Source organism: Danio rerio, chromosome 20 (genome assembly GCF_052040795.2).
Source record: "Danio rerio strain M-AB ecotype USA chromosome 20, GRCz13ab, whole genome shotgun sequence".
In the NCBI taxonomy this organism is placed as follows: Eukaryota; Metazoa; Chordata; class Actinopteri; order Cypriniformes; family Danionidae; genus Danio; species Danio rerio.
In genome coordinates, this window is record NC_141040.1 from 4,264,917 (window position 1) to 4,280,819 (window position 15,903).

Genomic DNA, 15,903 nt, shown 5'->3' on the forward strand with positions numbered 1-15,903 from the left:
GGGCTAAATGTGGAGCAAATCTGACAGATCAAACAAACACTAATTTTCAGCATCATTTTTTGGGGGGCTAAATCTGAAGCAAATACAACAGACCAAACAAATATCAATTTTCAACATTGTTTTTGGGGTATAAAGGCAGCCAAAGACCTTTTTTCAATGTATTTGTTTTGTTTTTTTGTAATGAATCTGGAACAAATCCAAAAGATTAAATGAAGACCCATTTTCTATGTCTTTTTCAATCAATTTTCTATCTAATTTTCAATGTTGTTATTTGGGCTAAATTTGGACCAAATCCGACAGACCAAACAAAGAACCATTTTTAGTGTCTATTTCTGACCAATCAAAGAACATTTTCAACATTGTTTATTTTTTGGAGAAGCTAAATCTGGAGAAAATCTGATCGACCAAACGAAGACCAATTTTCAGCATTGTTTTTTGGGCTAGACCTAGAGCAAATTCAACAGACCAAACAAAAACTAGTTTTTATGTCACTTTTTTGCACTAAAGCTGAAGCAAATCCAACAGATCCAAGCAAGATCATTGTTTCAACATTGTGTTTTTGGGCTAAATCTGGAGCAAATCCAATAGTTTAAACAAAGACCAATTTTCGATGTTGTTATTTGAGCTAAATCTGACAAACCAAACAAAGAACCATTTTTAGTGTTGTTTTCTAACCAAACAAAGAACATTTTTCTACATAGTTTTTTTTTTTCGGGCTAAATCTGGAGAAAATCTGATCGACCAAACGAACACTGATTTTTGACGTTGTTTTTTTGGGCTAAATCTAGAACAAATTCAACAGACCAAACAAAAACTAGTTTTATGTCACTTTTTGTGCACTAAAGCTGAAGCAAATCCAACAGATCCAGGCATGATCCTTTTCCAACATTGTGTTTTTGGGCTAAATCTGGAGCAAATTCAACAGACAAAACAAAAACCAATTTTCGATGTTTTTTGGGCTAAATCTAGAGCAAATTTGACAAACCAAACAAAAACTAGTTTTATGTCACTTTTTTGAGCTAAAGTTGAAGCAAATCCAACAGATCCAAGCAAGATTATTTTTCAACATTGTGTTTTTGGGCTAAATCTGGAGCAAATCCGATAGACTAAATAAAGGCCAATTTTTGATGTTGTTTTTGGGCTAAATTTGGACCAAATCTGACAAAGCCTAATTTTCAATGTCGATTTTTGGACTAAAAGAAGAACATGATAAGTCAACTTGATTTATAGCACAAAAAACAACATCAAAATGACATCTCATGCTGTTGTTGGTTCTGTTTTACATTGATTTAAACTCATTAAAAAAGATTCAGATATACAAGTTCCCAGTCAGGAACTGGAGCGCTAGATATTACGAATACAATGAGAGGTACATGTTACACTTTTTAAAGACCCTTTTGAAAAAATCTAGAGACATTTTCTAATAAGAAACTAACAAGGCCTTCTTTTTTCCAAAACATGGAGCATCAATGCCAATCCCCTAAAACAAAACTCCCTAAATAGATGGTATTAGTAGCATTTTGAAAATCCCACATATGGGACCAATTACTAGAACGTTCATCCAACAGTCATATATTATTAAAATAAATAACACAGCAGGCAGCGACCTCTTTAATTATTTGTCATGGGATTTATGAGTAGAGCTCCATCTTTTTTCCGCATGTCTGTTTTTAATCACCTCTGCAGTGACCACTACCAGTTATGTGATGATGAATGAGACCAACAGCATTCGTGTGCATCATTTATTGTACTTAACTTGCATTACAGATATATGAATGCATAAACACTGGCGCCAGGCCACATACTTTATATTAAAAAAAGAAGAAAAGCAACTCAAAACAGTTCCCTGAACTCTAGTTTGTTGAGCTCCGAATCGTACAACAATATAATGAACGCAAAAGTGTCTCGATTTGGCACGTCGTTTCATTTTCTGACATCAAACTTAAGCTAGTTCAACTTTCGACCTGAATTATAGCTACTTGTTTTAATGGTGCAGATGGTTACTCCATCATCCCTTTAGTAGTTTGCTACCACCTACCAACCAATAAAGTTCAAAGTATACTTCACATTTTACGTGTCTGTGAGGGTTAGTGTACAGTGCGTACAATGTGAATTTAGTCTTTAGAATAGAATAGCTTATATGGGGCAGGCTTTTGTAATTATGCAAAAATCGTAACGGGGTCGTCAATTAATTGAAGGTGACGGTCACGTGTATTTTTCCACTTCAAGACTTTAATCGATAATACCGCGGATCTACTTCATGATTTCTGCTTAGACTCTGGCTCCAAATGGCATTAGCGCAAAATGTCAGCACCCATTTTTGGGGACATTTTGGCTTCACGTTTCTAGTGGAAGCAAGTGGAGATGCTTTCTCCACCTTTGTTCAGCCACCAATGTACTACAATAACACATTACAGACCGAACGGGTGTTGATGACGAAGTGGACTCTGTCATACTTTGTATAGAAACTGCTCAAGAAATACAGTATAATAGGAATGATGGTGAGAAACTTTTAGGAGGCGGTAAACTGAACACCATAGTCCAGGGCTGCTCAACCCTGTTCCTGGAGATCTGGGGCCTCATGTTTCAATGCTGCGTACACACAAAAACTTTGCGTACGCCAGGTTTCACGCTCAGAATCGCTCATGTTTGGATTTACTAACGATAAACTGAACGTGGGAATCTGCGCAGCTCCACGCCAACTTTCTGGCTGGCGTACGCACATTTTTTGTGTCTGTTTTATTTCCATTGGCGACTCCTAGAGGCAGTTGTGTTAAATTCCTCTCTACAAAGTGTCTGAGCCTTGCAATGGCAGCTGTATGAGACGGGTTCATCTAGCAGGTATATAAGGTTTCCATACCATACAGTTGACCAGCCAAACATTAAAGCGCAATTTGCAGCGGTCGCCTGTTTTCCCATTGTAATGGCGATCTACTGCACGCACATTGCTATAAAGACACTACCTGAAGATGAATTTGCATGCGTGAATCAGAAACATTTCCATTCAATAAATGTACAAAGAAAATATGATGCACAAACTTATTAATGATTCCTACTTGTCTTTCTCGTGATAAATAGTTGGCAAAATCTGATATGTAGCGGGGGGGAAAAGAAAAATGAGTTGATCAGACGCTGGATTCGAACCGAGTTCATGCTCGAATGTGTCAAAACATGTTGACATGCGTCTTACGAGCTGTGCCACTGGGACGGTTAACGGTGCTGCAACATTTTACACCTATAAATCATACTATTTCCTTTTTAATTCACTCAGTGCGATGTTCAGACCCAACTGTGTTAACCGCATCAGCTAAACTCTCCCACTCTTTTTTTCTTTTGTTGTTAATTCCGGAGAACAAACTTGCAAATAACACCGCCTTTCTCCGGTCTACCTCCAAAATCAGCACCTCCAATTCACATTCTGTTCAAAGTTTCTCTTTTTGACTTTGCTTTTTCGTTGGGTTTTGCCAAAGTAGATTCATTAGCATATTCATACGGGGGAGGAGGCAGGGAGGGGTTTTGTGCTCGTGCATGTTGCGCTTAGTTTCACGTTCATTCGGATGCACAAAAGAATATGCGTGAGATTCGGCGTACGCAGTGTTTCATACATCTGAATTTTTTTCTGCGTACGCACATTTACAGCTTTGTGCGTACGCAATGTTTTAGTATAATTTCCACGCAAGTCTTCGTACATGAGGCCCCTGGAAAGTTCAGCTCCAACCCCGATCAAACACACCTAAACCTATTAATTAGAACCTGAACAGCACTTGATAATTACAGGTGGGTGTGTTTGATATGGGTTGCAACTGAAATCTGCAGGAAGGTAGATCTCCAGGAACAGGGTTGAGCAGCCCTGCTATAGTCCATCTGTTCCCAGTGCGTCAGAAGCCGGGCCTTGCCTTGGTCCGGAGTCTCAAACAGCAGTCCTTTAACCGTGTGGAGGACGATATACATGCACATGTTCCAGAGCTCTTCTGCTGGACTCAACACTTGTTAGACACTCTCACAGCTCTTGGCCCCACCTATCGTTCACCATTTACTAGGGCTAGGCGATTTTTTAGATTAATTCGAATTTACGTTTTAAGACGATTTTATTTCATATTAAATCGAGATATCGAATTTTTATTTATTTATATAAAAATATTAGATACATCATAATTGCACCAATGTGCTTTGGTTCACTCTCTGTATGAAGCCGGTCGCATACCAGAAACGTCGTTCGGCGATGCGCCGCGCAGTTCATATTTCAGCCATGCCACAGATATCATGTTAGTGTGCGCATCTGGTTGGTGATACTTTAAACTGTCATGTGCGCGCCTTGTCGCGGTGCTTCTGGCCATTAAAAATACTAAGTTCCTTAACGAGATGGTTTTTCAAGTTACTTATAAAGAGATTACTTCAGTCGTGTTGTTGTAATGTTTTAGGTTGACTAGTTACACAATAAAAACAAAAATCGAAATCGTGAATCGGTCAAACTTTTAAAAAAAAACTAGATTTTTTTTTGCCAAATCGCCCAGCCCTACCATTTACCTAGCCGACCAATCACAGATCTTGCGATCCGAATCATCTCAACGTGAAGGTAAAATTTTTTGGAGGTGTGTATCAGGGTTCGCATTAAGCGACGGGTATAAATACAAATACGAAACCGTATAAAATTGGCCTAAAATGTTGCATCTGCATGTGTGGAGTATGTTTCCAGCCTAACAAAGAATATAGATTTAACCTATTGCTTTAAATTATTAGCTCACCCCTAGTATACTGTGCTACAGGAACGAGACAACAGAACGCGTTTAGGAGAAAAGTAAATATTCCACTTCAAAGCATACAATGACACGCATATATAAAAAGTCTACAAAACAAGCAAGGTGCGATCGTCTTAAAACCATGCCAGCGCTACATTGCCTCATTCAGGTCCTTATTTTAATAAACGTACAGTGAAGCATCTTAACACTAGTATTGAGGTCTAGATAAACATAGATAGAAACACATGGCAGTGGAAGCAATGTGGCATTCGAATTGCTTGGCTAGTGCGTCTTCCAAAGTTCTGCAACTATGCATAAAGGAGTTAAACCGGAGTCCAAAAGTGGTTTTAGTTGAAGGTTTGGAGTTATGTAGACCACAGTTTAAGTTTGTGGTCTTTGTCAATGCGATCCAAAAGTGGGCTGGTATTGATTAAGTGTATTGCGCCGAACACCAAACCTGTTCTGCAACTTGAAGACTTGCAACAATGATAAGCCATTTTAGTGTTTCTAAAGTTGATGGTCAAGGAATGTAGTGTAGATCTGAACAGCGTAAAAGTTGGAGAGCAGACCAATATGGTATTAACAGCAAAGGGCTCTGATTTAAAGAATTGTACCTTGAGTGAAAACAGCATAAGAAACAAGGATAGAAGAATGCTCAGATAATTGTATCATAGCTCATGCATTCAGTATCATCCAACCAGTGAGATGAGGTCAGATTGATGAAGATTTTAATACAATCATAGTGATATCGATGCACTATAAATAAACTACTGAAGCGTTTTTTTAAAAAAAGGAAGGTGTCCTGTAGTGTTGGGTTTGTCGCGCTTGTAGGTCCTAGGATCTGGAATGCCTTCTGCAAGGTTTTTCGAGAGTTACCAGTTGTCCAAGAAGTCAAATCCAGTCTTCAGGATAGAGCTGCTTGTGTTGAACTGGGGGGAAAAAAGGAAATAAAATATTTTATGTGTTGTTAATGGTTAAAACGTGAGTGGGAGAAAATGTCAAAGAAAACACGCAGTTGGACAGCAGGTTCCTTTTGGCTTTATTAGCTTTTGAAAAAAAGAAATATAATGAATAAGTTATACATCATGAAATATTAATGAGCTGTTAAAATATTGGTTTACATTTAACTAAGAAGCCATTTTAAAACATTCTGCAAAACAATCGGCTTCATTTATTCTTAATTTTTTTATTTTTTTTTTCTCAAAACTTTATTTTGTCCACCCACATTGTGTAAACCAGGGGTCACCAATCTTGGTCCTGGAGGGCCGGTGTCCTGCAGATTTTAGCTCTAACCCAAATCAAACACACTTGAACAAGCTAATCAAGGTCTTACTAGGTATACTTGAAACATCCAGGCAGGTGTGTTAGAGGCAAGTTGGAGCTAAACCCTGCAGGGACAGCGGCCCTCCAGGACCGAGATTGGTGACCCCTGGTTTAAAGTTTGAGATTCCACTTTTATTGGCTTAATATTTCATTTTAATAATCACACAGGATGACAGATCAGGTTAATATATACAATTATCAACGACTAATTCACTAACAGATTAACAATAATAATGCCGTTCTCGACCTTTGTTTTAAGATTTATTACAGAACGGAGATATGAATCAAACGAATCAGCAAAACCTTTAAATTATTCAGTATTTTTTGGCAAACTAATTACAGAACAACAACAGAGGTTTAATGTTAAGCATGGTTTGATATTACTGTTGTTATTATGAGATCGAGAGGAAAAACAAAGTCATCTTTTTGAGTTGTCACTCCAAAACAAATTACAAGATGATGCATTTGGGAATTTTCTGTACAAGCCTGCTGAAGATTGCAGTAGTCAACATTTGAAGTAGATCCAAATCTTTCATTAAGTTGTCCTAAAACAATCGAACAACACCCATTATTGGCTTGGGTCAATTTGGAAAAACTTTGTTGGTCCACTTTAAATGTTGACTACTATACACTGTCCTTTAAGATGGCATAGAGAGCATTGTGGGACTTTTCAGGGAGCAAATTTTTCAGTGTACTGGAAGAACTTAAAATGGCTCCCCGGTCAGTGCCCTGACTAGTGAACAAGGCAGCTGACTGAGATCCACCCTCAATCTAACAACGTATTTTGTGTTTCAGCCCTAATTCTGATAGGACACTATGTATTCAGAAAGTGAAGTTGGAGAGAGTAGGGGATGGGATTGGGAAAGGACTTAAACTCAGGATGCCCAATTCGCAATGGCGTTAAATGACTGCCCACAAGGCATCAACATCAATCTAACAAAGTGAATTTAAACTTTTATTTTGCCAGGTTGTACAAAAAAGACCCATTCAGCCAGAAAATTCAAGTATACAGTCCTACTTCTGGTTGATCTACCCATGTCTAACTGTCTTGCTGCATCCCAATTCGCATAATATGCGCCCTAAATCGAAAATAGAACTAGCATGTCTCAATTCATAGTGTTGAAATGAGTACTCTATAGTTACCCGGATGGTCTACTATGTCCTGTAGAAATTTGAAATGCAGATCTGTGTGTACTCTAGTGTTGTCACGATACTGAAATTTCCTGCTAACATTTAAGCTCTGTTGAGCTGATTTGCCAATGTGTTCATATGCTCAACAGAAATGACTGTGATTGGCCATGAACATCATCAGTTGACCAAACTCACCACTGTTAACTGAGTGTAACCAGAGATGCAGGGAAACTGGAGCGTTTTAAAGCCACGAAGATCAGCTGGTCTCTTTATGAGCTGACATACGAGCGATCTGCTGATGAATCAATTGATCTTTGCAGCTATAAAATGCTCCAGTGTCCCTGTATCTGTGGTAAACAGCAGTGAGTTCTGGGAACTGATGACCTTCACGGCCAATCACAGACATTTCTGTTTAGGAACGTGCTCAAATGTTCGTGGGAAATGGCCGTTTTTTTTATTTTTGTACCGATTGGTATCGAATTCCAGTTTGGTGATAACACTAGTGTATTCTAACCGCTACTATTAACCACAATACATTCTTCGTTGGACATAAATTAGAACTACAAATATGGGTAAAAAGTGTTAAAAAAAACTACAAACACGGCGGACCATGTTTGAATGATTTTTACTAATCAAACCATCTGGAATGTATTTTGTTCACATTTTCCGCGTTATGTTTCATCTGCAAAAACAATTCGAACTTTTATGAAGACCAGGTTGGTAAACTTCTCAATGCGTAAATATTCAAAAACCTAGGATTGAAATCCTTGTGAAATCTAAATTTACAATGTTTATTTTGCTAGCTCACATTGTAGTTCTTTAGATAAACAATTAATTAGTGCAAGTTAATCCATAAAATTTTTTGTTTTGTTTTGGTAATCTTCAAATCAAAGCCTGACCATTTGCTTCCAACTGTAAAGTAGGCCTTCTCTGTTGACGTCATCTTAAGGCCTTCCATAACTGTTGTCAAAATCCTTAACCGTCCCCCTCTTAACATTAGTTTTCGATGAGGGAATAATGTGCAATACAAAGCACCGCCCCCTACTCAATATTCTGTTTCATTTGGAAGTACATCAACATACTGTAACATTCAAGACATCGCATAAGCTTGTTTGGCATGCTGTCCCAGGAGAGAGCCCTGGGCTACCTCCTATTAGCAGGGCGAGAGAGGATTTTAAGCTCAGGTAGATCTTGATGAATTCTCATGACTTATTTCTGGCTAATGACAGATATAGCGATAGCTAAAGAGAGATATATGGCTTCCTAAGAGCTCGACCATGATGCCAATTTAGAATGTTCGATTTACTTAAGTCGCATGTTTTTGGACTGTGGGAGGAAACCGGGGAAACCCATGCAAGCATGGGGAGAACAAGCAAACACTGCACAGAAATGTCGACTGGCTCAGTAGGGACTTTAACCAGTGACATTCTTGGTGTGAGGTAACTGATAATCACTGGGTCGCAGTGTCGCCCAATCTAGAAAAAGAGGGGGGAGTAGGGGTGGAAGGGGGATTCTTTAAGACAATGATACTGAGGTAAGAAACTCTGGTTATTTATGGTGACTAATGCCTAGTTCAGACTGCGTGATTTTAGCCCTGATTTTGGCTCGCCGACAGGTTTTGGAGAAATCACCAAAAAATGCCTGAAATCACAGGCAAATCGGTGCTCGTGTACGTGAGTGACAATCACACAGTATGAACTAACAAAGACACGATCTGAGAGAATTGCAGATGAGTCGCCGATGCCTGCGAGATATTTGGCATGCTGAATATCTGGAGCTGTCGGCGATTCAAATCATGCCGTGTGAATTGAGTTTTGACTGAAAATAACATCAGCGATCGCCTACAGCCAATGAGAGAGCGGCATTCACTTGTGTGTGCGTGTGTGTATACCTGCTGCAGGCCAGCGGGAGGCTGGGGGAGAAGTTAAAAGCGCTCTTTTTCGGTTTATTTGGACCCACGAAATGGAGGAAAAACTAGTGGAGGTTTGACAGGACTCAGGAGCAACCGTGTCTGTTTGACGTTTCATACAGAAAGAAATTAGTTTATTATCAACGTTGAGGAGAAATGGCTAATTCCCTTTAAACCCAGGTGAGCAAATATGTAAATTTTCTACCCCATTAAAGGCTTCTTTCTCATCATGTAGTTAATAACAAAAGATATATGACGTGTTTTTGGCTGTGAGACGTAGTTTGGACAAAGTTGTCGGCGATTCTTCCTATAGTAAAGTCATGCAATGTGAAAGCCTCTGTCGCCGATCCATCTTGCAGTGTAAACAAAGCAGCGACGAAACGCTAGCCCAGATAGCCATACAATGTGAAAACATCTGTGACACGACTACTTTGAAAATCATGCCGTCTGAACTCGGCATTAGGAATCGTCTAATTGGTAAATCATATGTTAGCTAATGCAGGACCAGCTGTGGACAATCGCGAACACGTGATCCTCTCGAAATTAGTTTCAAGATTTTACACTTAGGTAATGCTTGACTTTTTTAGCAGGTTTGACATGCTGTCCCAGGAGAGAACTCTGAGCTCAGAGATAGATGAGCCCAAGGTTCCCGCCTGGTCAATAAGCATTTGGAGGGATACGAGATCAGGTAGTTCTCGATATCTTCCCAAGAGTAGACCGCTAACTGTGCCAGTTTGTACGTAATAGGTGCTTGTGACTTTAACTTTTGTTGCATGTTTTTTGAGTGTGGGAGAAAACCGGAGTACTCTGGGAAGACCCACGCGAACACGGGGAGAACATAGGAACTCCGCACATAGAGTGTCGACTGGCTTAGCTAGGATTTGAACCAACGACCCCCTTGCTGTGGGGCAACAGTGCTAGACGCTGAGCCACCGTGTCACCTGAACTTAGAATAGAGGAGGAGGGAGAAGAATGAAGTTTAGGCTGGATATTTATATTAAATTTACAATGATCCGATTGGTTAGTTAGTGATTAGTGATGGGGATCAGCTGTGGTCAATCCTATCACGTGCTCCTCTCGAAATTAGATTGTGAAACTTCACTTATGAACAAACTTGACAAAGTGTCCGCAACTTTTGGTTCTCGCATACTTTTACCTACTGCTGCTTCTCCAATATGCTAGAAAATTGAATAAGAAGTAGATTATTTGACAAAACGATTGACATGGCAAGTAACGAAGCAACATAACAGTCCATAAATGAAGAAGTAGTAAGTCCCAAAGTTTACGTACTCTTCTGTTAGCCACTCAAAGCATATACTGTTTTGAATTGGGATGCAGCATTTGTCTTGATCAAAGTATATATAGTGAACATGGAATACCTGTGAGAAGGTTGGACTGGAGGCGGGTGAAGCTTCTGCCTTTTCCACATCTTTAACTGTGCTGTTGGATTGAGAGGAAGACCTCGTGACCAGACCAGGGCTGAACACCTCATCCGTGGTGCTGCTTACTGAAGGCAGCGTGCTTTGGGCTCTTTCCCAGCCTTCCTCCAATGAAGGCACTGGAGCCGGAGGAGTTGGAGTCACACTGATGGCCGCAGGGGTCATGCTGATGGGAACGGGGGGTGGCGGAGGTGGCGCTGGAGGTTTTGGGGCTCTCTGTTTGGCTGGCCTCGAAACAGGAACTTCCTCCATATCCCTCGACCCAGACTCTAACCTCAGGTACGAAGGCAATGGCTTCTCTCCTTTCTCCAATGACTTGATCTGACTGGGCGTCAGAGAGGGAAATTCCGCCTTCTCGTTATCGAGTCTTGAGCGTTCAGCGCTGATCTTCCAGAAGGAGGACTCGTCATTGCTGGGAGGCTTGGTAGTCTGAGATGTTTTAGGTTTGGGCTCATTCACCGAGGGAGGAACGAATAGTTCGGTCATATTGGAGATACTGAAGTCCATCTGACTCTGTTAGGAATTGAAAGGCTTGGTTAGAGACGGGTGTAGTGTTGTCACGATACTGGAATTTCGGTATCAGTTACTACTGAAATTTTAAAAACATTACATTTTCCGCTAATATTTAATTAGCATGTTTTTAAATTTTCAATAGTGACTGATACCAAAAGTCCAGTATATTTTTAGAATTGGTGTCTTATTTCTAGTCCAAATATCTACATTTCAAAGTGGGGAAAAAAAAAAAAAAGATTTTACCAACCGGTAATGAAATTTTTAAAAAGTCGATTTCACGGCTAGCATTTGAGTGCCGGATTAAAAAACACACTGATTGAACATTGTTTTCACATGCTCAACAGAAATGAGAGCAGAGAACTGATTAATAGTATTCAAACTTCCACATTCCAACAAAATATGTTTTATGTTAAGAGCAGCCTGGCAGTAATTACATATAGGTCTCGGTTCCCAACAGGGGAGTCCCGGCCCACAAGGGGGCCTCAGCGAGCTTTGTGGGGGGTCGCGTTATATTTAAAAAGTTTCTTAGCAGTGGACAATTAGAAGAATAATAATCTTGCCCTAGCTCATTTTATCCCCTAGATCAGTGGTTCTCAACCATCGTTCCGTGGATCAATTGGTACTAGGCTGCACAAGAAATCATTAATTATTTACGTTTTATTATTATTTGAGTCTGAACGATCTTTTATCAAAGACTTTTTTTATTTGAAAAGTCTTTTATTTTGAAAAATGACTGTCTCTCTCGCTTACGTCTCGGTCACTTTAGCACCCAAATTTAACCCAGAAGCAGCAACATGAGTAAGAAACAGACGTCTTTGGAAAGATTCTTTGCCAAGGGGAAAAGGCTGAGTAGCCGGCAGCTAGCTCTCTGCAACTCTCACATGGTCGCCCACTGAAGCTAAGTCAGTACCTGCATGGGAGACTACATGGGAACGCTAGGTTGTTGCAGGAAGTGGTGTTAGTGAGGCCAGCAGGGGGCGCCCAACCTGCAGTCTGTGTGGTTCCTAATGCCCCAGTATAGTGACGAGGACTCTATTGACCTTATTCTAAAATGCGGAAGTGCGCCTGTTTTCGCGATTGTCTTAGAACTTCCGTTTCAGTCGCCTATGGGAGAAATGACAAGGAATAATAAACGGCAAAAAACGGTCAAACTACTTGCTCTACAAACAAATGTTTGCATGATTATACAGACCAAGTAGAATAATATAACAAGGAAATATCAATTTGCAACATCAAACAGCAAAACGAGCAGTTTTTAATGTCTAAAAATGAATGGAAGTGAAAGAGACTGGAAGTCTCGTGCCAAAAAGATTCAAATGCCTGCGCCCGCTCGTCTGTGGAGAATAAGGTCAATACTACTCAGTGAGCGCCGTCTTTCGGATGAGATGTTAAACCGGGGTCCCGACTCTCTGTGGTTGTTAAAAATCCCTGGATGTCCTTCGAAAGAGAGTAGGGGTTTAACCCCGGCATCTTGGCCAATTCTGCATCCAGCATGTCTATGCAAGATCAACTGATGGAGATCATAAATGACAGCAGCCTTTTAGGGGCCGTTCGCATATTGCGTGTTTCTATAGTTTGCACAAGTTTGTTGTTTCCAATGGAGGTGCGCTGTTTGCGCGCACAAGTGGTGTGACGCTCTCGCACCAATGAACCCCAGGCCACGAACGCACCGCAAGACACGTGACAAGAATTGACCAATCAGCTTTAGCTTGAATGGAATATTCACATTTCGGTAAGATTTTTTTTTTTCTTAGACAAACACAGAACACACACAGTGCTTTGTACTTTTCTCCATAAACAAAACTTGTATCAGCAACGTACTTTTTTTCAGCTTGTTATCACCTAGCAATGGGAGTCCTGCAAGAACGTTTTGCCATTCCAGATGACTTTATTAATAAGTTATCATCATTGCAGAGATGTATGGATGCAGTCCTCCAAGCTCATGATGGAGTCAGACACAATATTCATTCCCTCTCCACTGCAGCATGACTTTATATTCTATACTGGACATTATTTCTGTTAAGCGACAAGACTTTAGTCTAAGCACAGTCAGACCTTACTGTCCTAATTAAATAATTAAAAATCAAGGCATGGTCATATTTTTGTAAAATACGCGTAATTTAGAGGTCTTTGCCTTTCATATAAGCCACTTTTGATACCAAATGATCAACTAGAAGTCATTATTTGTTGATTGGCGATAAGACTTTTGTCAGTTATATTTCCCATACATAGGCTGAATCACATTTGTTTTGCATTTTGCTGGTGAATTGGTGGTGTATTTTTAGCAAAGGTGGCCTACTTACTTTAGTCTCCCAAGAGAAGGGTGCTGAGTGCTCATCTTGCCAAGTTAAATCCTTAAAGAAAAAAAAACAGAGACGACAGATGTTAACAGAAGATGACATCAGTCATGTAATTTCTGATTCTGCTCTGAACGGCAAAGCAAATACTTACGTAATTATTAAAACAAATATGTAAGCTTATCACAAAATATAATCAATAATTTATCATTGTACTAATTTATTATGAAATATAATTAGAATAATTTAGATGCATTATTTAATAAGTGACAATTTATTAGTAAATATTTACAGAAACCAGTTTATCTGACACTTACATCTATTTCTTGAATATTATTTTAGAAACATGTTTGAGTCAGTAAATTGGATTAATTACTTAAAGATCATGTGACACATTTAAATCATTGATTGATGTAATAATTTATTTAAATTTATGTATTTACTAAACTGTTTAATCTATTGATATTTGGTACAGAACTAAATAAACATTTGAATTATATGTGATCTGTAAGGTAAGCATTTAAAAACTCTTAATTAAATAGTTTAACTTTTAAAATGTGGCATTTTAACTAAATCTAAATGTAAAATTTAAAAATGAAATCTTATACATTATTTATATGCACGTCAGATTTGTTTAATAAACAGCAGATGAATGCTGCAGGCTGGTTTGGAAAGCATTTAAATTCAGTGATTTATTATAGTTTTAATATATTTACTTGGATATTTATATGATGTTTACTTTTAAAAGCCTTCTTGTGACATTAGTTGACACTTGTATTTTATTTTTTAAAACCCTTTATTTATTAATGCTTAGATGCATTTATAAAAGTTTATAGTTAAATGGGCTAGAAATAATATCTCAGACTCATTTTATGTATATTAGGGCATATGTTTGTAAGGTAAACAGTTAAATATATAGATGTTTTACAAATTTGTTAAGCAAACAAGTTAATGGACAAACATTTCACATATATACGTTAAAGACAAACTTGAGAGTTTAGCCAAGTATACAGATATTTGATTAGTAAACAGTATACAATTATGAGACTAAAGCTTAACTTAAATTTAAATTCTGTCAAATACAAACTCGTTAACTTGTTTCAAACCTATTAGTTTCTTTTCTTCTGTTCAACACAAAAAAAAAAGGATATTTTTAAGAAAGTCGAAAACCTGTAACAATTGACTTCTATAAAATTTGTTTTTCCTACTGTGCGAGTAAATGATTCCAGCTTTCTTCGAAATATCTTCATTTGGGTCCAACAGAGGGGAAAAAACTGAGTACATTTTAGTTTTTGGGAGAACCGCCCTTTTAAGTGATCAAATTAAGTTGACACCAATGAATAACAACATAATTTAGACCCTCGCACTTCTGGCTCTTGCAAGTATGGTACAAAAGATAAAATAAATAAACTAACGTCATGAATTATGAAGAAATATTAAGTAAATTGTGCATTAATAATTCACACTGTTTAAAATATTAGCTTTTAATTTTTCATAATGCAGTTTACTACAGATACTGAATCTTACACTGTAAACAATGCTGGTTAAAAGAATTAAAATATAAAACAATTAAGTTGTCGCTCCAAACATCTCTTTTATATTTAATTATATTGAATTATGTTGTTTTGCCTAATTTTAAATAACTTATTTCACATACATTGAGTGTAAGAGCTTAGTCTCCTACAATACTTATGACTATACAAAACACAAGCACCTCTTCTCCGAAGTGTACGATCTTTTGTCCGGTCTGGATGAGCAGTTTCGGGTAGCAGATCACCTCGTCTCGGTCCACCCGGTGCATAGCGTACCGAGCCCGGATCCGCGGATCCATCATACCGTTGTCTATCGCCGTGTCCTGCTCGACCGGACTCATCTGACTCCAAGCCGAACCGTACGTCTCCTTTATCTTTTCCCTCTCCTGCATAATCTTACGAGCCATCGAGTTTATGGAGGAGAAATACTCCAGCTTTTTAGCCTCCGTCAGATGCGGAGGATCGGCAGCCCCTGCCATTGCTGCGGCCGCCATTTCCTTAACAGCTGGGCACCAAGCGCTGACGTACACAAAAGTCTTTTATTTTGTACACACCCCAAAATTACTCTTTGTTCGATTAAAATGTAACTTTAAAAAAGATGTATGTGAAAAGCATGATGCTTTTTTTGCTTTATAAAAGACAAATAAAATATAAGCATTTAACGAATAAATTTAAATTACAATAAGATTTCATTGTTATCATTAACTTTGAGCAACATATTTTTCCAACATCTTAATAATCCGCTTCGTAAAAGGGATTATTAAAATTTAAACTGTGAAAGGATTTATCATTTTGAATTTATTTTTTGACTGAACAAACTAATCCATAAATGTAGAGATTTGTTCATTAAACTGTCTAAATTAATTCCGACAAACGAAAACCCTATTTTTAAAAAGATATTTAGTAGAGATACTTGATTATATATTGTTGGTTTAATATTTGAGCAGATCGAACATAACTGAAAAACATTTATCGTCACATTTTAACTTATTTATTCGTTTGCTCATTTAATTTACATGT

At 38.4% G+C, this 15,903-nt stretch overlaps 1 protein-coding gene across 12 annotated transcripts; it reads right to left on the minus strand.

Annotated features, from left to right (window-relative positions):
• Positions 1 to 1,728: 1,728 nt before the first annotated feature.
• Positions 1,729 to 15,401, minus strand: si:ch73-111k22.2. Of its 12 annotated transcripts, none has more exons than XR_015517891.1 (5): positions 15,066 to 15,386; positions 13,358 to 13,408; positions 10,482 to 11,054; positions 5,161 to 5,668; positions 1,729 to 2,547 (listed from the first exon to the last, which is right to left on the minus strand). XR_015517891.1 is itself a non-coding variant. In NM_001201453.3 (5 exon segments), coding segments are annotated over 4 exon segments (993 nt in total). In that variant the 5' UTR covers positions 15,378 to 15,401; the 3' UTR covers positions 1,729 to 2,571; positions 3,699 to 5,611.
• Positions 15,402 to 15,903: the final 502 nt, after the last annotated feature.